The 27,866-nt window shown below is 42.4% G+C and overlaps 1 protein-coding gene across 1 annotated transcript; it reads right to left on the bottom strand.

Annotated features, from left to right (window-relative positions):
- Positions 1–1,311: 1,311 nt before the first annotated feature.
- Positions 1,312–27,815, bottom strand: Ogfod1 (2-oxoglutarate and iron dependent oxygenase domain containing 1). The gene is made up of 13 exons (XM_051169115.1): positions 27,598–27,815; positions 25,721–25,866; positions 19,754–19,800; positions 16,188–16,288; positions 13,435–13,551; positions 12,866–12,957; positions 12,524–12,652; positions 12,026–12,139; positions 9,392–9,471; positions 8,830–9,143; positions 3,069–3,191; positions 2,551–2,609; positions 1,312–1,538 (listed from the first exon to the last, which is right to left on the bottom strand). Exons 1-13 carry the CDS (start codon positions 27,749–27,751, stop codon positions 1,377–1,379), a joined length of 1,638 nt encoding a protein of 545 aa, XP_051025072.1. The 5' UTR covers positions 27,752–27,815; the 3' UTR covers positions 1,312–1,376.
- Positions 27,816–27,866: the final 51 nt, after the last annotated feature.

The raw sequence follows: 27,866 nt of genomic DNA, 5'->3' as shown, positions 1-27,866 counted from the left end.
CTGCCTTTCAGCACTGGGTCTTTCAAAAGGAAAGAAAAGGCGACAAGTTCCACAGCTGGCCCTCCGGCATTTAGGAGCACACTGTAGTCACTGGGAGGCCAGACTTACCAAAGCCACGGCTCCAGGTTTAGAAAGCAGCAGACGCTTGAGAGTAAATCCATAGAGCAGTAAGCAGCCTGTCCTCTTTATCAGCCACATAATTCCCAGGGCCATGTTAGTTTTCATGGGGAGCAGCACTATCCACGGAGTCCACACTAGCCTGAGAGTCCCACAGTGGGGAGCAGAGTGATGACTCAAGCTGTGTCGCAGCCCTCAGCATGAAGAGGGTTACACATGTTTCTACAACAACTTCTGCAAGCCAAGCAGTGGTGGCGCACGCCTTTAATCCCAGCACTTGGGAGGCAGAGGCAGGTGGATCTCTGTGAATTCAAGGCCAGCCTGGCCTACAAAGTGAGTTCCAGAACATCTAGAGCTGTTACACAGAGAAACCTTTCTTTAAAAAAAAAAAAAAAAAGTGAAAAAGAAAACTATTAGAACCAATGATGAGCCCTGAGGACTTTGTGCTAAGTGAAACAAGCCAACTATAAGGGGACAAATACTATATGAGTTACTAATGAGGCAAACAGGAGAGTAGAGAAGGGGCAGTAGCAAACAGACGGACAGGGCAAAGGGCCAACTTGGATGTTTTCTACACGGCAGTGATGGATGCTTTCTTTGGAGCACTGTCCATGTGCTCAATCCCACTGACCTACACATACAAGAGTTGGTGGGTGAGGTGGCGCATGCTTGTAATTCCAGCACTTGGGAGGTTGTGGTGTAAAGATCAGTAGTTCAGAGCTAGCCTGGGCTACATAGTAAAAACCCGGCCCAGAGAAAAACAAAACAAAAAAAAGCCTCAAACTAAAAAACAAAAAAGTTAACCCTGATAAATTTTATATTATATATCTGTTACCATAATAATAATTAAAAAAAAATCATCAAAGTTAGAAAGTTGATGAGGCAGTCACTATAGAATCAAAAGAATTCAATGGGGGAGGAAAAACTTTAAAAAACAAAACAAAACAAAAAAACCAAAACAAAAATAAGAAAAAGCCCCCAAAACCTTACAAGAGACAAGTCCATCATTCCATCAACATGCCTCAGTTGAAAACAATCATGAGTTCTATGACAGGATGACCTGGATATGTTTTGTTCTGGGACAGGGCAGACCACATTGACCTTGGAAGAGGTGGGGCATCACAGGTAAGCCCCTGTAGGCCCAGCAGGCACAGCCTGTTTTGAGGACACTGCTGGCCAGCGTGCTTGCTCTCCCCCACTCCACGAAGACTCCAGGGTTCCCAACACAGATGAGGTGAATGCGAGGCGGCATTGCCCTGTTACTCGTAATAGACGAACGCGAAGTCCCAGAAACCACTTCTGTCTGGGAAGGTTTTCTTTTGCTCTAGGCTTCGGTGGTTAATGTGCTTCACAAATCGCAGAGTCTCCCTATCTCTGTAGACTAATGCCAAGGAATTGTTTTCTGGATTCACTATGAGCAGCTGAAATAGAAAACAGACAAATCAGAGCCTGGAGCTCATTCCCAGCTCTGCAGGCCAGGTGGCTCCCATGGGGACCATTTAAGCTGGGGACAAGGTTTCAAAGACTTTTTGTTTTGTTTTTCGCGACAGGGCTTCTCTGTGTAATAGCCCTGGCTGTCCTGGAACTCTCTTTGTAGACCAGGCTGGCTTCTAACTCAGAGGTCTGCCTGCCTCTGCCTCCGATTAAAGGAGTGTGTGCTACCGCGATGGATCAATGGCTCTTTATTAGGAGATGAGCTTTATCTGTCAACATTTTATTTTATCTGTTGACATTTTCCAACAAGCTCTGCTCACCAACATATACTCAAAAAAAGTTTTTTTTTTTTTTTTTTTTTTTTTTTTTTTTAAAGATGTATTTATTTATTATGTATACAGTGTTCTGCTTGCATGTACACCTGCATGCCAGAGGAGGGCACCAGATCTTTTTGTAGATGGTTGTGAGCCACCATGTGGTTGCTGGATATTGAACTCAGGACCTTTGGAAGAACAGACAGTGCTCTTATCCTCTGAGCCATCTCTCCAGCCCCTCAAAAAAAGTTTTGCCTAACATGTTTGTTTCCAACTACCAAGGATTAGTGGGTAGGAGCCTCATAACTCACAGGTTTTCAGTAACATAGAACACCATGGGTGATTTTCCTTTCACAGCTTTACTGCAAGCTGTGGATTTTCTTGTAAAATCAGAGCCACCTTGAAGCAGGCTGACATGGATTTATCAGCTAAAAACACTGGCTGAGGTAATAAACTGTGTATTTCTTGCCAGTTGTGGTGGTTCACACCTATGTGGTCAGCACTTGGTTGGTGGAGACAGGAATACTGTGGCAAGGATGAGGCCACCCTGGGCCATATAATGAGACTTTGTCTCAAAAAAACCCAAAATCAAACCCAGGAAGTAAATAAATTATTAGGTGTCTGAAAGACAGAACTTTTTCATGAGCTAGAAAGGAGAATTTGCTAGTAAAAGAAATCCACTCACCTCTTCGTCTTCACCTTTAGCAATGTAGGAAGTAAAGCCGCCATATTCTGGCTCCCAGCCTGACAAGGAAAAGACCAACAGTACTGAGCTCCCACTGCAAGAAGACTGCCTGCTGAACAGCAAGGGCCCTGGGACTTCTGCATCGGAGTTTAGCATCTGCTATAATGGATTCCCTTTCCATTAAATGACAGCTGAACTGAAACATAGGCTGACTTGTTAACAATGAAAGAGAAAACTAAAGGGGTTAAATGTTAGATATACTGAGAAGGGCAATTATATTAAAAAATCATGGGGCCTGTGGTTGTGGTAGTGATTTAGGGAAAATGTAAGGTTTAGTCCCACTTTCCAAACCCAGAGATAAATTCTGTTTGGGGAGACTGAAATTCACCATCCCCAACATCCTTTAGCACTCTCCGACTGTGGCCACAGGAAAGCACTTAGGAGTCGGATCAGCTGGAGAGAGGCCCTCTGGAGAGCCTGTCCGGACTAAGATGATGCATTGCCTTGATCCTTCCTACCTTCACAGCCACAGTAGAGAAACAGGTCCAAGGCAAATTCAGTTTTGCTGTTGTCATGGATTAAAGTGTAGTGACCAGTCTTCCAATGCCTCAGCTCCCCCTGGCACATGGGAACACTTGATTCTAAGAAAACATAAAATAATGCCCAGAAAGTCTTTTTACAACTTTGATGCAAATGCTTGATGGCAAAGCCCACCAAAAGGTCTTGTGACAGTCAGAAGTTATTAGGTCTTACTATTAGTGGGGGGATTGTTCAGTTTTAAGCTCTCTTTCTAGAGATGGTGTCACTGTGTAGACCAAGTTAGTCTTAAATTCAGAAATTCACCTGCTTCTGCCAAATGAATGCTGTGATTAAAGGAGTGTACCACCACAGCTGGCTGAGTTTCAGTTTCCTTACATTTTAGATCAAGTCAAGATTTAATCACAAAATAATTCAGTAAATAAGTCAACCTTGAGTATACTTTTATTTGAACTTAAAGCAGGGAAGAGGTTTCTTATCACGTCACCACTAAAGCAGAAAACATGGACGTAGACGAGAGACTGATTACTAAAATGTCTTGTTGTTGTCTTTTTGCTGTTTCTGAGGATCAAATCGAGGAGCCAGGAATGGCAGACAAGCACTTGACCACTGAGCTACATTTCTAGCCCCTCTTGCTTCCCTTTTTAGGAGCTAGGTATAGTGGAAGTTTTGGCTTCTTTAAAAAGCAGTTATGTAATGTTTTTGTTTTCATCCCAAGTTTAGGATATAGGGCTGCTTTTAGTTTGTCTACAATTGATAACTGCCTTGTGCTGCTTAGAGAGGGGCGTGGTCTTTGCCAGCTGCAGACAGTTTAATTCTGAGGACTTGGAGAGGGTACAAATATCAGAGCCCAGAGGGCAGCACCGGGGCCACTTCAAGGAGATGGTTGGAGGAGGAAGAAAGGTGCTCCATTTGCTGTTGCTGGATATCCTGATGACTGAGACCCCAAAGAACCCAACAACCCTAACAAGCCAGAAGTAGCTAAGGAAAACTACTCCCCTCTCCCCTTTAACCTTATTTCTCTCCTACCCAGTGTTGCCGGGGGGGGGGGGGGGGGGGGGGGGGGGGGGGGGGGGGGGGGGGGGGGGGGGGGGGGAGGTGCGGCGGTTGGTGGAAGGGAGGTAGAGGTATAAGAAACCAAAAGAAAATAGAGGCTAAAAGTAGCACTAACAGCTAGGGTCTTTACAAAGCCTAGACTAGCCCTGAACATGCAATCCTCTTACCTCAGCTTCCAGAGTTCTGGGATTACAGGTGTACCATCATGACCAGCTTTGAGCACTAAAATATTTCATAAAGTCTAGGGTTAGGGATGGAGTCCAGTGGTACAAAGCTTGCCTGGCATGGCCAAGTCCTGGGTTCCATTCCCAATGCCACAAAATCAAGAACCACAAAATTACAAACCATTTTATAAAGTTTAAAGTAAGATGGATACCCTGGGGACTCCACTGCCTCTTGGTATAGGCCCAGCTCGCCCCTTCCTGTAGACCCTCACAGCCCTTCCTTCTAGGCCATCCCCATTCCTTTGTGTCAGATACCTAGAAACACTTTCTACCTGGGAACCCAGTGAGCACACTGGGGTGGGACTCAGGTAGGTGGATTTTCACTCTCCTTTCTGGTCTCTATTATGATCTTTCCAGCCTCACTCTCAGCCCTGCAGCATCCTGCTTGCAGAAGCACCTCCTCTCACCCCACTTCCATTCACTAACAACTCCAACTCTAGGTATAGACCCAGGGTTCCCTAAACCCTTTCATCCTTGTCTCTCCAGACTTATGTTTTGTCCTACTGCAGCCTATTTGCAAGAGCCCCTCCTCCCACCACACCTCCAACTCCCCAGGGACCCTGCTTCTTAGTGTGGACAGGATGCCCTAGCTCTTTCCACAGGTCTTCTCAGCCTTTTGTCCTAGCTCATCTCCAATCCTCTCTGCCACCCATCAGCCTGCAGAAGCACTCTCTAGTAGGGAACCCACAGCCACACCATGCTTTCCTAAGATCCAGAGAGGGCAACAGAAACCAAGAAATGGAATACCCTCCCAACAAAGACAAGGCCAGATACCAATACCTAAAATCACTTCAGTCATAACTGCAGATGCTTAGACACCAGCACAAAACCACAAACATGGAGGGCCAAGACAAAGTGGCTGCACCAGAACCTAGGAACCCTATACTACAGCAGGGTCTGAGAGACATAACAGAGCTGAAGCACAAGACAAAGACTTCAATTATGAATATGTTCAAGGACCTTAAAGAATATATGAATAGGGCTGGAGAGATGGCTCAGCGGTTAAGAGCACTGACTGCTCTTCCAGAGGTCATGAGTTCAATTCCCAGCAACCACATGGTGGCTCACAGCCATCTATGATGTGATCTGATGCCCTCTTTTGGCCTGCACTGTACATGCAGGCAGACCATTGTATACATAATAAATAAATAAATCTTTAAAAAATATATATATAAATAAATCTTAATGAAGTCTGTAAAAACACACAGAAACAATAGAATGAAATAATGACAACAGTTTAAGACATAAAAGTTGAAATAGAATAATTAAAGAAAACCCAAGTCAAACAAAAGCCTCGCCAACATAGTACAAAACATAGAAGAGAGAATCTTTCAAGTACCAAAGACAAGGTAGAAATGGATACCTCAGTCAAAGAAAATGTTAAATCTTAAAAAAAACAAAAACAAAAACAAAAACCAGGTACAAACCACCATGAAATTTGCGACACTATGAAAAGATCAAATCTACAAATAACAATAGGAGAAGAAACCCAAGTCAAAGACACAGAAAATATTTTCAACAAAATCATAGAATAAATTTTTCTCAGTGTAAAGAAGAAAATGCCTATAAAGTTATAAAAAGTATATAGAATAACAAATAAACAGGGCCAGAAAATTCCACATGGCACATAGCAATCAAAACACTAAACATACAGAACAAAGAAAAAAAATATGAAAAATTGCAAGGGAAAAAGACTAAGCAATATATAAGGGCAAGCTTGCTAGAATAAGACATGACATATCAGTGGAGACTCTAAAAGCCAGAAGGGCCTGAATGGGAGTTCTACAAACTTTTAGAGACCACAAATGCCAGTCCAGATTTCTATACCCAGCAAAACTATCAATCACCATCGATGGAGAAAAGAAGATGTTCCATGATAAAACCAAATTTAAGCAGTACTCATCTACTAATTCAGATATACAGAAGGCACTAGAAGAAAAACTTTGGTATGAATAGGTTACCAGCACACAAGAAAACATGGAATAAATAATCGCAGAGCAGTAAATCAAAAGAGAGGGGAAAAGACACACATACTATAACAAATAAATAAAAGGAATCAATAAACACTGCTCATGGTTAAGTCTTAATATTAATGGTCTTAATTCTCCCTAAAAAGACACAAACTAACAGAATGGATGGGAAAACAGGATACATATTTCTACTGCATCCACGAAAGATACCATGCCGTTAAGGGTAGCTATCACCTTAGGAGAAAAAAATGAAAAAGGATATTCTAAGCAAATGGACTCAAGAAGAAAGCAGGTGTAGCTACTTTAGTATCTGACAAAAGAGACTTCATGTTAAAACTAATCAAAAGAGATAGGACATTAAAAACTCACCAAAGGAAAAGTCCACAAGAGGATATTGGAATCTTAAACATCTATGCACCAAAACACAAGGTACAGAACTAAGCCAGGTGTTCTCAAAGGATGAAACACAAATGGCTGAGAACACTTCCATGGAAATCAGTGTGGCAGTTCCTCCGGGACAAGATTGCTACGACTCTTGGGCATATACTCAAAGGACTCTATATCTTACTTTAGATATATTGCTCATCCATGTCCGCTGCTGCTCTGTTCCTAACTGCCAGAAATTGGGAACAGTCTAGATGGCCATTAACTGATGAATTGATAATGAAAATGTATATTTACACAATGGAATATTATTCAGCTGTTAAAAATAAAATTTGCAGGTAAATAGATAGAGAAAAAAAAAATCATCCTGGGTGAGGTAACCTAGACCTCAATAGACAAATACTGTATGTTATCTTTTAAACACTCAATGCTACAATCCAAATAGGTGCTGAGTAAGGGACTAACGGGAAAAGGAGTATCTCCCAATGGAAAAATGGGGAGGGACAACTAGCACTAAGGGTCATTCGAGAGGTCATATGGAAACCTACTGCTATAGACGTTTCCTAAGATAGAAACATATGCAAGAAATATAAATGGAGTCACTAAAGAATGGGGGAGACAATGTCCCAACTAGACATCTTTTTACCACCAAGTGAAACCTCCAGTGCCAAGAATGGGTTACATTTTGAGTCACTGGCCAAAGTGTCTCCATGGAAACCCTCAAACATCTCAGGCTATTGCTAAGACTATTAGACTATTGCTAAGATTCTCCACAAACTGATGGTAAGGCCCTATTACTGAAGATAGCACTTACATATCTAACTGAACATGGAGAAGTCAAGCTGGTGCCTAATGAGGCTTCATCCCTACTTATGTTCATGGTACCAGAAGGTACTCTGCATGTTAACCTGGCCCCAAACTCTGTGATCTAAAAGATGATCTGTCTGCAAGATATGCCATTACAACAGTGGCATAAACATTGTGAGAGTAACCACTCTCTGGTTGGATTTAAGGCATAATCCAATTCAAGATGAAACCCATGCCTGAAATTTTGTGAGTGGCCCAAAGCCTGAGACTGGATAGACTATGGGCCCAAGGAAAAATAAAAAATATTGTTCTGCTAAAGGAACATGACAATAAAATGATACCTAATGATATTCTGCTATTCCCTGATTAGCCATCAGAGAAGCTTCTCCTTGCAGTAGATGGGAACTAACACAGATACTCAAAACTGGACAATTGGAGAGACTGAGAGATTTTGGAACACTCAGTCCTAAGTGGCATGTATTCATCAAACCCTCCCTTTAGGGTTCAGGGAGCTACACAGAAGAAAAGACAGATTGTTAAGAGCCAAGGAGTATGGATGACTCCAAACACACAAAACAACTGCAAATGACTCCTCTAGACCTATAGAATGGATGCATATATAAATTTACAGAGACTGTGCAGCATGTACACAGCATTGTAGTGGGGTCATGTGACAGGGGACGACTATGACTCAGCAGCCTCAGGTGAAAGAGTGCTATGGAAAAGCGTCTATGAGGAAGTGCCAGAGCTCAGATCTGAATGCAGGGAGAACATTTTCGGGAAGAGAACAGCTAATCCATGTCAGAGTGAGAATAACAGCAGCAAGTGAGACAAATGCTACTGATGGAAGTAAACACAAAATGCTGTGTAAGTCTTGTTCAATGTTTCTGTTTCCTGTGTGTAAATTTGACCTCTGACATCTCCTAGAAAAATCCCAGGATCCAAGAGAGCTGACTTTGTTTGGTTCTCCTTTTTGTGAGGTGGAGATAGTGCAATAGTCAATGTTTAGGACGTACTTGTTACATGGATAAGGGTAAATCATTAGAGTTTGGCACCTTAGACCACTCAGCCATCATGACACCCAAGGATAAATCATTTGATTTGTTTCTTGTTTTGTTTTTTCAAGGCAAGGTTTCCCTGTGTAGCCTTGGCTGTCCTACACTCGAACTCACAGCCATCTGCCTGCCTCTGCCTCCTGATTGCTGGGATTAAAGGCGTGCGCCACTATGCCTGGCAGATAAATCATTTGAATACGGAACAGTTTCAGGCAAAAACAAAGGTGAGTCCTCACACCAGCTTACCTTTTTTTGCTTCATCTTCCTGTGGTTCCATGTCGGCCTGCTCAGCACTCTCTTGACTGTGGCTACCAATGGCTGCCAGATTATTCTCAGGCTCTGGGGGTCTTTGGCTAGTCCCTTCTTCAGTGCCATCAGCAGCACAGGCTGCTTCTCCCTGTCCTTTGTCTTCAATCTCATCATCTTCTGATGGGGCCAAGAAGTGAAGCTTCAGGCCAGTGAAGTTGGACAGCAGCAAGAACAGCGCCTCTGAGCGAAACAGGCGCATGCACTCCTTCAGTACATCAGGGAGATTACTTTCTTCCGCCTGTTCATAAAACCTGAAAAGCAGCAATGGCAAGCACCTCAGTCCCACGTGTGAGGTCACCAATGCCATCAAAACTCGTCATTAGCTTTGTACCTTCCTCTCTAAACGATGGCCTGGCTTATGAGAATGCTGAGACTCTGCTAGGGCCTGCCACACCATGTCCTGGTGAGCTAAATGTTAAGGCAAGGCTGGAGATGAGCTCATGCAGATGAAAGGGACGTGATGGGCACAGACGGAACCATTTGTGATGGTGACCTCTACCTTTTGTTGGGGGGACCACGGCTATTCCACTGCACATCTCCTTTCTCCAAGGCTTCGCAGACCTTTGCAAATTTCTCAGGCTAGAAAATGAGCAAACAAAGAAGTTAGCAGTTCTCCCTGGAACCCCTCACTCTTCTAGCACAAGAAGCAGCTCTGTAGAATATCAGCTGGCTGATTCCTAAGAGGTCCATTTGAATATTTCCTCTATTATACAAGATCTCTGTGGCAGCTTTAGCTAAGAGAGCCAAGTACCATTGGGTTATTTATTCCATTACGTGCTTGTAAATTCTCATTAAAGATTTTTATTTGAGTGTATGCGTGCGATGTATGTGAGTGTGTGCACATGAATACATGCACCCACGCATGTGCGATGTATGTGAGTGTGTGCACATGAATACATGCACCCACGCATGTGCGATGTATGTGAGTGTGTGCACATGAATACATGCACCCATGCATGTGTGGGTGTAAGCCAGAGAAGGATCTTCTAGACAGGGTCCCTCACTGAACCTGAAACTTGTGGTTTCCAGACTTCTCCCCACTATGTTGGTGGCCAGCAGCTCCAGTAATTTTGTTGTCTCTAGCCCCAGAAAACAAGTAAATAAACACATGACCACATGGGTGCTAGAGATCTGAGATTAGAGCCTCATGTTCATGAAACAAATGGCCTCACTTACTGAGCCATTTCCCCAGGTCTTCGTGGGTGTATAGCGTATGTTAAATTGCTAATCACGACATCTCAAAGTTCTAGTGACACTAGCTCTTCAGATCCTACGGTGTTATGAGGAAAGTGAAGCTGCATTAGCTATGTCCCTACAATGGACATCTCTGCACAATAATACAGACTCTTGTGTAGCAGCTGTTGCTACTTTGTGGCTTCTCTCTTCCACCCTTCTTGCAGAAACTATTTGCAGCTAGAGCATAAGGCAAATCACAGTCAGCTGCTGCTAAGCAGCCCCATATCCCCAGATTCGCGATTAAAACACACACACACACACACACACACACACACACACATTTTTTTGGTTTTTTGAGATAGGGTTTCTCTGTGTAGCCTTGGCTGTCCTGGACTCATTTTGTAGACCAGGCTGCCTCTAACTCATAGCGATCCACCTGCCTCTGCCTCCCAAGTACTGGGATTAAAGGCGTGCACCACCACGCATGGCATATTCTTATAATATTTCTGTGTTTAAAAACAAACAAACAAAATTCACTGGTTGTGGTGGCACATGCCTTTAATGCCAGCACTTGGGACACAGAGGCAGGCAGATCTCTGTGAGTCCGAGGCCAGCCTGGTCTATGGAGGGAGTCCAGGACAGCCAAGGCTACACAGAGAAACCCTGTGTCAAAAAACAAACAAGAAAACCCCAAAAAACCCAATTTGTCACTACATTCTTGGTCTCAGCTTGTCCCCTCATTTAATAAGCTTTCAAATTTTTAAATAGTCAAATACAATATAAGAAACTGGCTTTCTATTGAAATATATCCACAGGAGGCTATACTTTAAAAATTATTTATTATTTATTATATGTATATGGGTGTTTTCCTGTGTGTCTATGCAGCTGTGCATTGCCCATGGGGTCCAGAAGAGGCATTGGGTCTCCTGGAAGTGGAGCTACAGTTGTTAACTGTTATTATTTCTATGACAATACAATGCCTCTCAAATTCTATAACATCCAATGTCAGCTGTGAAATTCTGACAGTCAGTTTACAGAGTCTGTCCACCTTTATCATGGAGGAAGAGCTCTTGGGAATTTGAAGTCACAGTCTCTGTGAAGTGCACTATCAGCACCTGTTGGCTAATAGCTCTCACAGCTCTGCAACAAAGGCAAGGCAGGTATAACCACTTAGCCAATAATACAGTAATGTCCTGTGACATGGATTGGCTTAGGTTAGGGAAACCTGAGCCAGGACATGACTTCTGACGTTAGGCCTCTTTCTATTCAAGTTGCCTCATGATGGTCAAACATTCACTATTAGATCAACTATAAGCAGCAATCTATCCATTAGAAATTAACAAATATCATATTGATTAAATGAATAGAAAAAAACAAACAAACAAACCAGGGACCAAGTCCCTTTTATGGCAGAAACAAGCATGTGTGCACCCTTGCACACTGAGCAGTTCAGTGGCTAAAAGTGCTTATTACTGAGGGCCACCACATGTAACTTCAGTTCAATGGGGATCTCATGACCTCATCTGGCATCCTTGAGCCCCTACATGCATGTGCACATACATACAGGTTTTAATTTAAAAACAAAAAATAAACCTTAAAAAAAAAAAGAGTTCTGAAGATGTCATGTATACACCTGACAGCAATGTTTAGTATTATAATTTGTGTATTTTATTTGAAGAGAATTACATAAACATCTGAACCAGGAAAGAAACTCTTATCTTTTTTTGTTGTTGTTGCTGTTTCGAGACAAGGTTTCTCTGTGTAGTCTTGGCTGTCCTAGACTCACTTTGTAGACCAGGCTGGCTTTGAACTCACAGGGATCCACCTGCCTCTGTCTCCTGAGTGCTGGGATTAAAGGTGTGCGCCACTACCGCCTGGCTACAAAAGAAACTCTCAGTGCAGTCAATTTTAGCAAGGTTACATGTCAAACAACATAGAAAATGGTATGGTAGCCTACCTTAAGAAACTCCTTCAGGAGAATTTCAGACCTTTCCTCAAATTCCTCTTGAATTTGCATTTGATAATCCATTTCCAGGTAGGCAGGGTTGATCCACTCATATAAAATTTCATGCTTACAAGAAAGCAGCAGACCCATGAGATCCATTAGTCTCTACTGCTTCTGTTCTTACAGAAGTCCACAGTCCTTACTTTCTATGTTTCTCCTACCAAACACAAGAAGTACTAGAAAACCCTGAGAAAAGGGTCAAATTTATCCAAGGAAAGTGAAAGTTCAGTCTAGTTTTAGCACTGGCAAAATCTAATTTTAAGATCAGAAAAACAGGTTGGGTATATAGTTCATTGGAAGAGCGCTTGGTCAGCATATACGAGGCCCTTAGATTAATCTCTAGTACTGCAAAGTACATGTCAGCTCACATGGTCCTCACAATAGTAAAGCCAGAAAAACAACTACTACGCTACAGTATGTAAGATTAAAAACCCAGTAATTGATGCTTACGTCTTGTGGGATGTGAGGGTTTCGAGGGACTGGGGGCTCAAAGTAGGTGGGAGGCCTGGTTAGTGAAGGACCATGAAACCAGCCGCTTACAGATAAACGTGATGTTTCCTCAGACAGGACTTCAGAGACCTGCAAGAGCAAGACCAGCAGCACATAAGCACAAAGGATGAAGAGTGAAGACACTGGCTAAGGCACATTAACTGGAGACTCCATCAAACTTGGTATGGAAATAGCCTGGTGAGACAGGAAGCCCAACAGGAAGTGGACACACTTAGGCAGTGGGTGAGCAGAAAGCAAGATCCTTGACCTTAGTGCACTATAGATTTGTCTCGGTGTCTTTACCTGGTGAAAGGATACTGGAGACACTTCGAAGAACACCAGCTTGTTCCAGGAAGGGATAAGAGACTTGACAATCTGCTTTGGCTGCAAGTGTTCTGCATCAGGAGAGAAGATGCCGTAAATAGGGTTCGTTATCACGTCCACTTTCCGCCTGCCTCATGCAGCTCTCAACCTTCTCAACGATCTCTTCTTCCTCTCTCACTCAAACCTGCTAGTTTGGTTAGGGCACTCGTACTTCACCACAATGTCCATCTACTATCGATGAGAACTAGAGTTTCCTAGAACCAACCTGTGGTGAGTCACTCAAAAACCCTGATTTCTTGTCAAACAGGCTGCTGTTAGCAGATTCACAGATGCAGGTAGTTTGCTGTGCTTTTTACCCTTTCATCATCAGTGCACAGAAGCAAGATCTCCTTCTTATCTCAATCAGCTTTGTCTCTGGGAAAATAACTTGACATTGTAACATCAGCCCTACCTGTGTCCTTTAATGCAGTAGAAGTCAGAACGGTGCTCCTGAGGCAACTGCTTGGAACTCAGGAGTGGCTGCTGAAGGCAGTAAACGTGCATCTTACCGTCAGTGTCGTAAAGGTCCAGGGTGCCTCCCAAGTTCCTGTCCCAAGAAGGAACCAGGTACAGGATGAAGGCGATCCTGCGCCCCTCCAGCTCATCGTCATGGCAGAGCAGAGCATCTGCAACCAATTAAAGCATAATTAGATCTCTGCACATCAGTCAGGCCTCTGACACTCATCTAGAATGTCAACTCCAGCCTTAACTGTCTTGCTGTTTAAAATGACACCTCTTTTGTAAATGTAGCAATAAAAACTCAGACAATATAGCCAACTTTAAACACGATGAATATAGGCAGAGCCATCATAGTTACAAACACTATTTTCCCACCTCTTTTTGTAGTATTTTCTCCTCGTATGTGTATTCACTTAAAAAAATGGTATGCTACAAGGGTGGGTTGTAGGCTGACTTTTTCAGATAGCAGTATACATCCTGACATCATCATCATTATTATTTTGGTTTTTCAAGACAGGTTTTCTCTGTGTAGCCTTGGCTGTCCAGGACTCGACTTGTAGACCAGGCTGGCCTCGAACTCAGAGATCTGCCTGCCTCTGCCTCCCGAGTGCTGACATCACTTTTAATGACTGCACAGTTATTGTACTATGTAGACTGTAAGTTTACCTTCTCTTTAGTTGCAATACTATGTTACTAAATTATTTGTATTTCTCGGCTATTCCAAAGAATGCCTTAGCAAATCTTACTGTTCATTTGGGTATACACATCCCATTTTTCTTTAAAATTAAAAAAGAAAAACATTTATTTATTATGTGTGTTGGTGGCAGGAGGGGTACATGTGGACCAGAGGACAACCTACAAAGTTGGCCCTCTCCTTCCACTCTGTGGGTCCCAGGAATCAAACTCAGACTGTCAGGTTTGGTGGGAAGTGCCTTTAAGCCACTGAGCCAAGCCATCTCATTGGCCAGATTTCTTTGTTCTTACTCTCATTAACAGCTTAATCTAATTTTCTAAAGCCACTTGGTGGAGCTAAGTAAGGTAGGCATCTATGCAGGATGGGACAGGGCAAAAGAACAGTGAACTGGGACCATTTATATATGAAGGAATTGGTCCAATTAATAAATATGTTAGAGATAATTAATTGGAGCTAGGGGCTGCACAAATGAAGGAGGGAATTACTAATAAGAAAAAAGAAATCTAGAATAAACTTTGTAGTATTCAACTAGCACTGGAGAAAGCAATGTGAATTCAGTTTCCTGTGTTTATAATATATAGGCATATATATACATAAATATATATGTACGCATTTATATGTGTACACACACACACACACACACACACACACACACACACTCACTCTGGCATTTTCACTAAAAGGGTCTAGATGACATCCTAGTGACACAAACTGATTCTAGGCCTTGACTTTTAAGTATCATTCTTCACTAAAAGGAAGCAGGTGTCCTGGGAAGTGACCATCTCTAGGCCATTTTAGACCTGGCATGGGTAACAGGAGATAAGTCTAGAAAATCCTGCTTTGCAGAAATTAGGAAACAAAAGAATAATAAAAACATAGTGCCAGGCATGGTGTCGCATGCCTTTAATCCTAGCACTTAGGAGGCAGAGGCAGGTGGATCCCTGTGAGTTCGAGGCCAGCGTGGTCTACAAAGCGAGTCCAGGACAGCCAAGGCTACACAAAGAAACCCTGTCTCGAAAAACCAAACCAAACAAAACAAAAAACACAGCAAAGGGGCCCGAGATCAGCTTTAGGGTATGCTCATTGACTAAATCAAAGACAATATAGGCCTCAATATAATAACAACAATTGCAGTAGCTCACTGTATAAATAGTAGTGCACAAATTCATACTGAAGAAGAAAATTCTTACTTTGTAGGAACTTGGCAATATGAAAATCATTGCATGAAAAAACCTAAAGCAAAGTTTGGTGAGGAAGATGATAATTATATAATCTTAAGGCAGCATGTCCAAGGTTCTTGGTTTGACTCCCTCAATCCTTATAGTCAGGTCTGGTAGCAAAGCCTTACAATCCTACCCTACTGCAGTGGTTGAGCAAGAGAATCAAGTTTGAGACCAATCTGGGCTACACGATGGGTTCAAAGGCAACCCAGGCAACTTAGATACCAACTCAAAGGAAAAAAAAAGAAAAGAAAAGAGCTGAGGATACAGCTCGGAAGTACCATCTGCCTAACAAGTTGGGGCCCTAGGTTCAATGCCAGCAGCAAGACAAACAGTAAAAGCATCTGCCACAAAGTGTGTATGGATGGAAAGGCAAATCATGGGCAATCTGAGACTAACCTCCCTGTAAGCCATCCAAGGTTACATCACTACGAATGTGACACAGAGTCACTTTGAACCATCTAGCAGGATTCAGAAAAAGAAAGCTCAGCATTAGCTACGACACTCCTTCCAAATGCATGTCTCAAGGAGAATCACTGTGACTATTACTATTACACGGTCCATTTCCTGTGCTCACTAAATTCAAAGTCAAGAGAAGGGAAACCAGCACTAAAGGAGATGGGACTTTTCAGAAGTCTAAGCACAGAATTTATAGCATCACCCTTTGAGTTTTGCAATATTGTATGCAAGTTGTTGTGAGAATTTTTTTTCTAAAAACACATTCAGCAGCTCTCATGCACCCAGAGAGAACCACCACCTTATCCTTTCTGGCATGATGGCTATTTCTGCATATGAGCAATCCTCATCAGGAAGACCCTGATGATACCCTTCCATCACTGTGGAGTGAAAGCCTTGAATTGTTTAGACAACAGGGCCCTGTCCTCCTTACCAGTGAACTCGTATTTAGCACAGGACATGTCAATGGTTGGGTCTAGGTCAATGCTGGAAACCTTAGAAAGCCAGGCCCGAAATTCTTCAAACATAAGTTTCCTAGAAGTGGGAACAGGAGACAGCTTATTAGGTCACAGATGCACGCCATTTATGTGTTCTCCTAAGGCCACATTTCATTCAAGAGACCTGTTCTCAAATTTCATTCATGAGACCCTGAGAGATGGACCATCACTTTGTCAGCTTCCCAGCTTCCGGAGTGTGCTCGCTCCGAGCCTCATGCACTGCATTATCTAGCCGTTTGCCTTCATCTGCTTTGTCCTCCACACCGGCACTTTGGATGACGTAAGTCACTACATCATTGTTACATTACAAACCACCCATTTTCAGACAGGCCTTTCAGCAATAAATGGGATAGCCCAATTGCTATTTTTACACATTTTGCTTCTGACACCAAATATGTTGGTTGTCCCTGATACCTACCTACTTTTGGAAACCATAAGGACACTCTTCTTGTAAGAGGTGGACATATTCTATTCTGTCAAATCTTCTCTGATTTGTCACCTTTTCTGACACTCAGTTAGACATTACTTTCTTTTTCTTTTCTTTTCTTTTTTTTTTTTTTAAGGCTTTTTGAGACAGGGTTTCTCTGTGTAACAGTCCTGACTTTCCTGGACTCACTTTGTAGACCAGGCTGGCCTTGAACTCACATCAATACACCTGCCTCTGCCTCCCAAGTGCTGGGATTAAAGCCAGGTGCCACCACTGCCCGGCTCTTTTCTTTTCCTTTTTAAGATTTATTTATTTAAGTATACAGTGTTTTTCCTGCATGTACGCCTACACACCAGAAAAGGGCACCAGACCTCATTATAGATGGTTGTGAGCCACCATGTGGTTGCTGGGAATTGAACTCAGGCCCTCTGGAAGAGCAGTCAGTGCTCTTAACTTCTAAGCCTCTCTCCAGCCCTAGACATCACTTTCAAAGATGGATATTTCCTTGTACAAACTAACTTTACCTTTGTTTGGGATTAAAGGTATGTACTATGACGCCTGGAGCTAAGCTTTTCTTTACCTGATACTTGCTCTATACAAGGGCCTTGAACTCAGAACTGTTTGCCTCTGTCTCCTGGATTAAAGGTGTGTTTGTATTCCAGCCAGATAACATAGACCTAGAAGGTCTTTAGATGTGATCTTTTGCCAGGACAGCCATGTTCTGAATTAACATTGCTCTCTACCCTTCTTGTTTTTCCTGGGGGCAGAACAGTTAGGGCTAAGGGCTTTAACAGTCTTAGCTATCTTCTTGGCAACTGTCCCTTCTTCCCCAACCTTTAGGAGTTGTGCATTACCATAGGCTTTCAACACTTAAATTATAAGTTTTAGGAGGTTGCTGCCAGGAACAGGGATTAAGATCAGATATGCATTTCCTGTTACAGATCTCAGGATTATAAGCATTAATACTAACGCAGTGATATACCCTTGGAATTAGGACTTTTTAAACTCTTTTTTTTTTTTTTCTGAAAAGTCAACTTCCAAAACTGATGCTATAGAAAGCTCCTTTCTACACGCTCTGTGAATGCAGCACAGGGCCAGGCTTCTGTCTTCTCTCATCCTGTACACGATCTGTGAATGCAGCACAGGGCCAGGCTTCTGTCTTCTCTCATCCTTGGCATTTTTTTTTTTTTTTTTAAAGACAGGGTTTCTCTGTGTAACAGCTCTGGCTGTCCTAGAACTTCCTCTGGAGACCAGGCTGGCCTTGAACTCACAGAAATCCACCTGCCTCTGCCTCCCAAGTGCTGAGATTAAAGGCATGTGCCCAAGTCCTTGGCATCTTTAATTTTACTCATGATAATGTCCAGAACACACATGGCAAATAAAAAGACCAACTTTGGATAATGGTCAAGGAAGTCCAGCTCTCATGTTATTTAGTTGTGATTGTTTGGGTATGGAATGACACTCAGTCACAGGTGACAGGTGTTTTGGATTAAGGAAATAATGTCTCTTAAAGTGAGATTTTTTTCTTTTTAGGAGAGAAAGTCTAAATTAGTATGAAATATCAGTTATAGTTAACACATACACACAACACTTCTAAATAGAAAGAAATAACCTGCATCAGCTGCTATCATATATAGGAGTGTCTCAGAGGAAAAAAAATGAAGAAAATAATAACTTTCTCCAAATATATGAAAATCATATTATAAATCATGTGTTTATTATAGAAAAAAAATCCTAAAGAAGTAAAAAGAAACTTAAGAAAACCTCTGTAGCTCTACTGGTCTATTTCAAGTCTTTTAGTTTACACACAGACATACAGAGTTATATCCATAGCAGTTCTTCCCATGGGAAAACAGTAAGTTTTCCAGTGGATCTGGACATCTTTGATTGTAATAACTATTATCTGATACACGTCTAAGGTTGCTGAGTAAAATAGAATAAAACAGTCACTATGCAAGATACTTGATTTTAGACATTAAAAAAAATATGTCATTGAATTGAAAATTTAAGTGACTATATTATGTTTATTAAAATTCATATATATGTGAATGGTTGCATAGTTTCTTGTATGGAATCTTTGAGAACGTCTTTGTCTTGCCGTGATCAATTCTTAGACTCTATAAAGCATGCATCCTGGCATGTCTGGAGAGGTGGTGCTGGTTAAGAGCAGCAGCTGCTTTTACAGAGAACCTGGGTTCGGTTCCCAGAACTCCGATGGCACCTCACAAACATCTAGAACTCCAGTTCCAGAGTTCCACATGGTGCATACGCATACATGCAGGCAAAGCACTCGTGAGCACAGTAAGTTTTTAAACACACACATAAGGTTTTGATACGCCATCTTCTAAAGCCATATGAAAATGTACCTAGCCTGTCAACGCCGGAGCTTTAATTTTCAGTACTTCCTAGCTTCATGAGCAGAAAATGCTATCTCTAGTGTTCGTTTCCTTCATATTTAACAAAGCTAAACGTCTTATTATTAAGAATTTGGAGTCAGGCATGGTGACTCAAGTTTGTAATCGCAGCCCTTGGTAATTTGAGGCAGGAGGACTTCTGTGACTTTTAGGCAAGCCTGATCTACATACATAGTAAGTGCTAGACCAGCTTGAGACCCTGTCTGGGAGGAAAGGAAAAAGAAAGAAAGGAAAGCAGGAAGGAAGAAAGAGGGAAGAAGGAGGAAATAAAGGGTGATGCTCTATCGCTCAGCAAGCAACCTACAGCTTGGATTTGTACCTTAGCTCCCTAAAGAAGTTATTTAGCTTCTTAGGGTTTGCTGCCTCCTTTACCAAATGCAGTAATGTCAACAAAGACGGTCTGACCTGACTTTTTTTTTTTTTTTTTTTCCGAGACAGGGTTTCTCTGTGTAACCTTCGCTGTCCTGGACTCGCTTTGTAGACCAGGCTGGCCTCGAATTCACAGCAATCCACCTGCCTTTGCCTCCCGAGTGTTGGGATTAAAGGCGTGTGGCACCACACCCATCTCTGACCTACCACGCCTGGCTCTGACCAAACACTTAAAACTCAGTGCTCTGCATAAAACACATTGGGCACCCAGCAAATGTAATTACATGCTTACCTTAAAGCTGAGATATGGGGCTCTTTTCTCTTCTTCAAGTCATCAGACTGGATCATAAAGAAAAAGAAAAAGGATTTCCTTGTTACAGTAAATTGGATGTAAAGAGGAACAGTAAGGATGAATAGTATCTGATAGTAGAACACTAGGCTAAGAGCCTAGCCTGAGGAGAATGGCCAGGTCTGACATGTGACCACCAAGGCTTGCAGCTCTGATGTGGGCAAGTGACTTAGTGTCTTTGTACCTTATTCACTCAGCAAATACTTAAGTAGTTATTACAGAGAGGGTTACATCTGCTGAAGGAGACATATAGTAAACATAAAATGGAATTTATTAGCATCAGGCAACAAGTGGGCAGGAAAACAACTACAGAGGAGGAGGAATGGGTGGTGCTGAGAGTGGGGAAGGGTCTGCAATTATAAGTAGGGTGACCAGGGTAGACGTCAATGAGGAAGAGCAAAGTTTATCCAAAATACTGTAGAGCAACTAAACGGCTGGGCAAATGCAAGTGGGAGAACAGGAGGAGATGAGGCTCAAAGGCCTAAAGCAAGGCATCATGTTGGCCTGGAGCTTTTACTCAAGGTACGTGGGTTATTACTTTTCAAGCAAAGGAGAAAAATGAGGCAAAATCTGGAGAGAAAAATCCTCATAGTATAAAATCTAGCAATTTAATCACTGGCAAGTATATAATTCCATGGGTTTCACACATTCATGATGCAGCCAAGCAGGCTACATAAGCCCAGAAGCTAACATTATAAAATGAAATCTTGCATCAATTAGGAGTCAGGCGCCATCTTTTCTGTAGCAGCTCCTAGCACACATCACCTATTTCTTGTTGCTATGGGCTGATCTGCCTATTCTGGACATTTAAGAGAAATCATATAGTATGTGACATTTTGAGTCTGGCTTCCTACTTTAAATTTTTATTCATATTTATCATTAGTAGTATGTGTGTATGCGTGCTAGTACGTGTAAAAATGTAGAAATGGCTGTGCCATAGTGCACATGTGGACATCAGGGGACAACATCACGGTTCAGTTCTCTCCTTCTGCTTTTTGAGGTAAGGTCTCTCTTCTTCCTACTGTACTGCCTACTCCAGGAGGCTAGCTGGCCCAAAAGTTTCTTGCCTCCGCCTCCCATCTCACCAGAGGAGGCTGAGATTACAGATGCTCGCTACCATATCCAGCTTCTTGTATGTAGGTTCTGAACTCAGATCTGAACTCAGTGTCAAGCACCACCACCTGTTGAACCACGCACTAGTCCCAGAGTCTGGCTTCTATCATTTACCAAAAGGTGTCTAATGCTCACCTATGTTGCAGCTCTGCCTTACTTTTCATGATCAAATAATACTCCATTAGATGGGAATACTGCCTTTTGTTTGCCCATTAATCAGTGGATAGACATCTGGTTGGTTCTACTTGTGGCATTAAGGAGGACTCTGTCATTAGGAAGTTGGTTATATGGACCAGCTAAGTGTGTAAAGGTGCTTGTGTAGAAAGCTGGTGACCAGAGTTTGCTACCTGGGATCCACATAAAGGCAGAGGGAGAGGCCAAATTTCACAAAGTTGTCCTCTGACTGACCCTCCCACCATGCCTCCCCCAATAACATTAATTAAAATATAAAAAGATGTTGGTTATAAGGGGAAAACCCAGCAAAGGAAATTAAGAAGAAGTACTCTATGATAAAGAAGGAAAACTAAGAGTATGTCTGGCAGTTTGGATGAAAATGGCTGCCATAGGCTTATCTATTTAAATATGTGGTTCCCAATTGGGAAGGATCAGGAGGCGTGGCCTTGTTGGAGGAAGTGTGTCACTGGGGGTGGGCTTTGACTGTAAAGCTCACACCATTTCTAGTTTTTGTTCTCTGCCTTGTGCTTGTGAATGAGATTTGAGCTCTCAGCTGCTGCTGTAGCATCATGCTTGCCTGCCTGCCTGCCTGCTCCACGCAACCACCATGATGGTTGTGGACTCTAACCCTCTGGAACTGTAAGGCCCCATTAACTGCTTTCTTCTACAAGCTGCCTTGGCCATGGCACCTCTCACAGTAATAGGAATATATAATTAAGACAGTATGGCATCCTGAAATGAAAGTGAAAATACATCTCTAGGAGGACGAGTGCAAATGCTTCTAAAAGATCAAAGGTTGCTGGGCAGTGGTGGTGCACGCCTTTAATCCAAGCACTTGGGAGGCAGAGGCAGGTGGATCTCTGTGAGTTTGAGGTCAGCCAGGCCAGCCAGAGCTGTTACACAGAGAAACCCTGTCTCCAAAAGACAAAAACAAAAAAAAAAAAAAAAAAAAAAAAAAAAAAAAAAAAATCAATGGTTATTTGCTGCTGGAGCATAGTAGCTACTATGTCAGCCTCATAAAAAACTGAAGAGTGGGGGAGGGGCTAGAGAGATGGTGCAGTGGTTAAGAGCTCCACCTGCTCTTCCAAAGGTCCTAAGTTCAATTCCCAGCAATCACATGATGGTTCACAACCATCTATAATATGATCTGATGCCCTCTTCTGGCCTACAGGTGTACATACAGGCAGAACATTATACATAATAAATATATAAATAAAACCTACTTTTCTATCTTAAAAAAGAAAACCAAAAAATATAAATAAATAAATGAACCTTTAAAAAAAATAGAAGAGTGACAAGTAACTATACTTCCTAATGTGGAGGCTGAGAGGGGCCTTAGTAAGTGTGGTTTCAGTGGACTAGTAAAGGCAAGCGTGTGATAACGTGTGCTTACAAGAGGGTGAGAGGAAAGAATGGGACAGCAGTGTGATGTCAGATTATGTAATCCCAGCACACAGGAGGTAGAGGCTGGAGGAGTGTCAATTTGAGGCTATCCAGATTACATCTACAGACCCAATCTCAAAAACAAAAACAAAAAATCATACCAAATCAAACTAATCCTAAAACATGTAAGCAAACAAACAAAGAACAGGATGGAAGCTACAGGGGAAGTTGAATTAAGAGCTTTTAAAATTTAATTTAATTGGAAAAATTTTAACGAAAAAACAAAATCCAACAGGCTTTTTTTTTTTTTTTTTTTTTTTTTGGTTTTTCGAGACAAGGTTTCTCTGTGTAGCCTTGGCCATCCTGGACTCACTTTGTAGACCAGGCTGGCCTCGAACTCACAGCGATCCGCCTGCCTCTGTCTCCCGAGTGCTGGGATTAAAGGCGTGCGCCACCACGCCCGGCTCCAACAGGCTTTTGTTATCGCTGTCATATTAAAGGGAATGATCCAGAAGAGAAGGGAGAATATATGTAGTCTCCTATCTGTAAAACTTCCTTCTCGGGGCTCTAATGAGAACGTAATGACTGGAACACTTGGGCTGTCATAAAGCAATAAGGCTTATAAATATATAAAACATTGCACACATCCTAATGTCACATATGTTACACTGTTAGAATATGTTAGAGACCCAATTATCTGTTAAATTTATAGCACATGAAAAGAAAAAGTATACGGGTGAAGAGATCGTGCCTAAAAGTGAGCAAGGTAAAAATTATTGACAAAAGGTAATGGCTTCTCTCTCTCTCTCTCTCTCTCTCTCTCTCTCTCTCTCTCTCTTGTTTTTTTCTCCCATTCTGACTTCACATTAACAAAACACTTTCTTTTCTCAAACAGCATCAGGTAAGCCCATTCTGGGGCTGAGGAGACGGCTCAGTCATTACAATGCTTGCCCTGCAAGCGCAAGGACTTAGGTTCCATGCCCAGAGCCCACAGAGAAAAAGCTGCATGGCATGTGCTTCTCATCTCACTGCTTGGCTCACTGCTCAGGCAGCCTAGCCTACTTGATGAGCTGTGGGCCAATGAGAAACTCTGGCTCAAAATAAAGGTGGATGGTGCCTGAGAAATGGCACACATGTACACATGTACATCCACATTCCTGAACACACACACACACACACACTCACACACATACACACTCACACACACATCAATAACCAGAGATTGCTTAGGGTTGAAAAGTTGATATAATTTTCTGTTATTGTTGTTGTTGTTTTGTTTTTTGAGACAGGGTTTCTCTGTTATCTCGGCTGTCCTGGACTTGCTTTTTAGGCCAGGCTGGCCTCGAACTCACAGCAATCAGCCTGCCTCTGCCTCCTGAGTGTTAGGATTAAAGGTGTGTGTCACCATGCCTGGCTAGTTGATATAAGTGTGGTTTCTCATTAACCTAATAAACTGTTCTTGAATAAAAGCTTGATTTGCATTAGATTTTCTGAGGGTTTCATCCCTCGAGTATTTAGTCTAGGTAATTCAATTATACGTATAAAGTCTAGGTACTGTAGTCAGGAAGGGCACTGTCATCTAACCTGGTGACCAGCTGTAGTGTAAAGGAATAAGATGTTCATCACTCTCTTATTCCTGGTAAAATCAAAGGGGGAATGCAAAAAAAAAAAAAAAAAAAAAAAAAAAGCAGCAGATAATTCTTCACTTGCTTCATCTTTTTTGAATTTTCAAAATATTTAAATTTTATTTTACGTGTATGGGTGCTCTGTCTACATGTATGTCTGTGTATCACGTGGTGCCCTTGGCGGCCAGAAGGTGCTGGATTCCCTGGGACTGGAGTTATAGATGGGTATGGGCAACCATGTAGGTGCTGTGGCTGGAATGCCAGTCCTCTGGAAGAGCAGCCAGTGTTCTTAACTGCTAAGCCAGCTCTCCAGTCCTTATTTGAATTTTTAAACCTTGACAGCCTAGAGGGTTTATGAGCAAGTGATCCATGTATTGAAGATGACTCCACAGTGGGGACACCAGTGACACATATTTCTGTGCTAGACAGGGCTGCCTTCCAAAAGTAGGGGGAAAAAAATTCTGATTTCAAGATAGTCCTTTCATGCTAACTTATATTGTCCACCAAAAGAGAATGGGGAGTTGGGGGTGCAACTCAGTGCTAGATTATGTGCTTAGCGTACTCAAGGTTTTGGGATCAAAACTGCAGGGCAGTAGTGGCTCACGCCTTTAATTCCAGCACTCAGGAGACAGAGGCAGGCAGATCTCTGAGTTTGAGGCCAGCCTGGTCTACAAAGTGAGTTCCAGGACAGCCAGGGCTATATATAAGAAATGCTGTCTCGAAAAACCAAAACAACAACAACAAAACAAAACAAAACAAAACAAAAAAAACCCAGCACTCCTATTCTCCAAAGTAAAACATAGTTTTCCCTTTCTTCTAGATACACTGCAATGCAGAATATTGTGACTGTAATACAACAAGCCACAAAAGCAAAGACATGAACTCAGAACAGCAACATCTTCATGCATAAGACTCTTCACCATTACCACCCGCCCAAATACACTTCAGCCCTTTGTTTATGGTAATACTCATTTACCAGCTTAAAGCATTTCCTGACTATTCCTGTCACTCTAATATTATAGACATCAGAGGGCAGAAATTGCCAAAAATTTCCCTTTTGACCATCACAACAACTAACACAGAGTCAACACTCAGTAAGCTTATGTTAAAGGAATGCTCAGCAATGACAAGGTGAAGACGCATGAAAACAAACCTAAGCTAGAACCTTGAGTCTTAAAAATAATGAAAAAAAAAATTATATATGTCATGTGTTTGTATCTGTCTATGGGGTATGTGCATGTAGGTGATCTTAGAGGCTCGTGAAGCACCTGATGTTGGTGCGGGGAACTGAACCTGGGTCCTCTGGGAGAGCAATAAGTGCTCTTAACCAGCCACCATTTTTTTTGTTTGTTTGCTTGCTTTTGTTTTTTGTTTGTTTGTTTGTTTTTGTTTGTTTGTTTCTGACACAGGGTTTCTCTATGTAGCCTTGGCTGTCTGTCCTAGACTCAACCAGGCTGGCCTTGAACTCGAAACGATCCGCCTGCCTCTGCCTCCCTAAGTGCTGGGGTTAAAGGCGTGTGCCTACCACACCTGGCTTCTCTAGCCACCATTAATGACTTGATTTTATAGCTAAGGGCTTTCTGAGGAGGAAGAGCTAATGTATAGGAATAAATACCTGTTGGAACTTATACAAATCATTGTACTTCTCATGGAAGTCCAGGCTCAAAAGCTCTTCCTGAAGTCCTTCCAGGAAGTCTTGGCTTTGGATGAAGTTTGGGATCACGCAGTGAGGAAAAGGGTCCATGTCCACGACAACAGCTTCTGTCGGAAGGAGAATAGCATCCTTGTCTTTCTTCTCTTCTGACCACCAAGCAGCATAACAATTCAAAAAGAGACAACCATGTATGTGGGTAACCCGGTTCTTAAGGTCTGAAAGAACTGTAAATTGTGTCATCCCTTTAATCACTCAAGACTATTTTTCTCAGGTACTATGCTTAACTGTTAGTCTTTAATGAGCGGAGGGGAAGCTCTTGGCTTTAAAAAAATAAAAAGTTTTTCAGTTTACCGATCCTTGCATTTCAGATTCTTAACTCATTTTCTCCAGAGCCAAGTAAAACAAGAACAGTAAATTAAATGAGAGTAGCAAAATTGGCTGGCCATTTCTCTTCAATCCTGCCCTTTCTTCCCCCCTCAAGTTTCCGTGAGGAGGAAGTGACTTCTTTTAATTGACTTCACTTCCACTAGATTATGAGTAACAATCAATCCTGACCTCCTGAGAGCCTGACCCACCGGTACATTACAGGCACTGTCTCCTTTATATTCTTTACAACTGAGGAATAGATAATACTGTCACTATGTCTATGCAACAGACAAGGAAACTGAGAAGTCCCTGAGCATCTAGAGCCTGCACCTTAAACACAAAGTTATCCAGGCTGGAGAGATGGCTCAGTGATTAAGAGCACTCACTGGCCGCTCTTCCAGAAGAAGCAGGTTCAATTCCCAGCATCCACATGCAGATCACAACTGTCTATATCTCCAGTTCCAGGATATCTGACACCCTCACACGGACATACGTGTAGGCAAACAAAACAAAACCAGACAAAAAACCTCAAGCAAAACAAAAACCACTAATGCAAATAAAAGTAAATAAATAATTAAAAACAACAACAACAAAAAACAACCAAGTTATCATCTTCTGTCTGTGTCCTGAGCACCCTGGATACGTCTCTTGAAACACTTAAATGAGACAAACAAACCAACCATGGCAAATTTGGGAAGATAAGCCGGGCGTGGTGGCGCCTTTAATCCAGCACTTGGGAGGCGGAGGCAGGTGGATCACTGTGAGTTCAAGGCCAGCCTGGTCTACAAAGCAAGTCCAGGACTGCCAATGCTACACAGAGAAACCCTGTCTCGAAAAACCAAAAATAAAATAAAAATAATAAATAAATAAATAAATAAATAAATAAATAATCAAGAAAATTCAAGACACACCCTGCTAGATTCACATTGTATAAGTTAATAACTCGTAGCAAGTCTGAAACGATACGTCCATTTCACGTGTGACGTAGGTCAAAGACAAAGCTCGTGACAACAGGTAAATCCAGGTAGGCTTTCCAGCAGCTCTCAACATGTGTGATGATCGATCATAAAACAGCGGTGAGTGAGGGTCGCTAGATATTTTCTGGTTTTCAGTGAAACATTTATGAATGCCTACAAGCATTAGTTTGTCAATCCCACCTTTTCCAGGGGGGGTACTATTCACGATTCCGTCTTATAAAAGACGAAACTGACCCTTAAGCCAAGTTAAACGCATTGGCCAATGACGTACAATCAGCAGACGGATTCTATGAGTGACCTCCGATTCTAGAATTCAACCCTCGGTTTACACGTCTTCCACTTCCCCACACTCCCGGGCCTATATTTATTTTCCTCCCCAGCCTTGTCAAATCAAGCAGAAATTGAAGTGAACCGAGCAGCGCAGGGGTCGCAGGTGGCTGCGGTCCTCCCCACACCTCTCCTCGCGGCGGCGCCTCCCTCACAGCACCCCATTACCATGACTGAACGGAGTCCGGCGGCTCCAGGCCTCAGCCACTTGCTTCCTCACGGTTTCTTCTGTGAGAGCGTCCGAAAACTCTGCCGCTACTTGCTTCTTTCCCTTCTTCATAGGCCGCGCTGGGCCAGGATCGGCAGGCCGCTTCCCGTTCATCTCTCCTCACCAAGCACTGACCCACGCCAAGGAAATCAGGACGCCACTCCCTCCAGAAACTACAGATCCCCAAATGCTTCGTTTCTTAGTTCCCCAGAATCACCCAATAGAAAGA

The sequence above is a fragment of the Acomys russatus genome, chromosome 26, assembly GCF_903995435.1.
Source record: "Acomys russatus chromosome 26, mAcoRus1.1, whole genome shotgun sequence".
Classification (NCBI taxonomy): Eukaryota; Metazoa; Chordata; class Mammalia; order Rodentia; family Muridae; genus Acomys; species Acomys russatus.
This window is presented reverse-complemented; position numbering and strand designations above follow the sequence as displayed.

Excerpts from the sequence above, each read along its gene's own strand:
- Ogfod1 (XM_051169115.1), bottom strand. The coding sequence starts at position 27,751 with ATGAACGGGAAGCGGCCTGCCGATCCTGGCCCAGCGCGGCCTATGAAG. Across the intron at positions 25,867-27,597 it reads CCGGACTCCGTTCAGTCATG|AAGCTGTTGTCGTGGACATG; the intron begins GTAATGGGGTGC and ends TCCTTCCGACAG. Across the intron at positions 3,192-8,829 it reads GGAAGATGAAGCAAAAAAAG|AATCAAGTGTTCCCATGTGC; the intron begins GTAAGCTGGTGT and ends ATGTTTTCTTAG.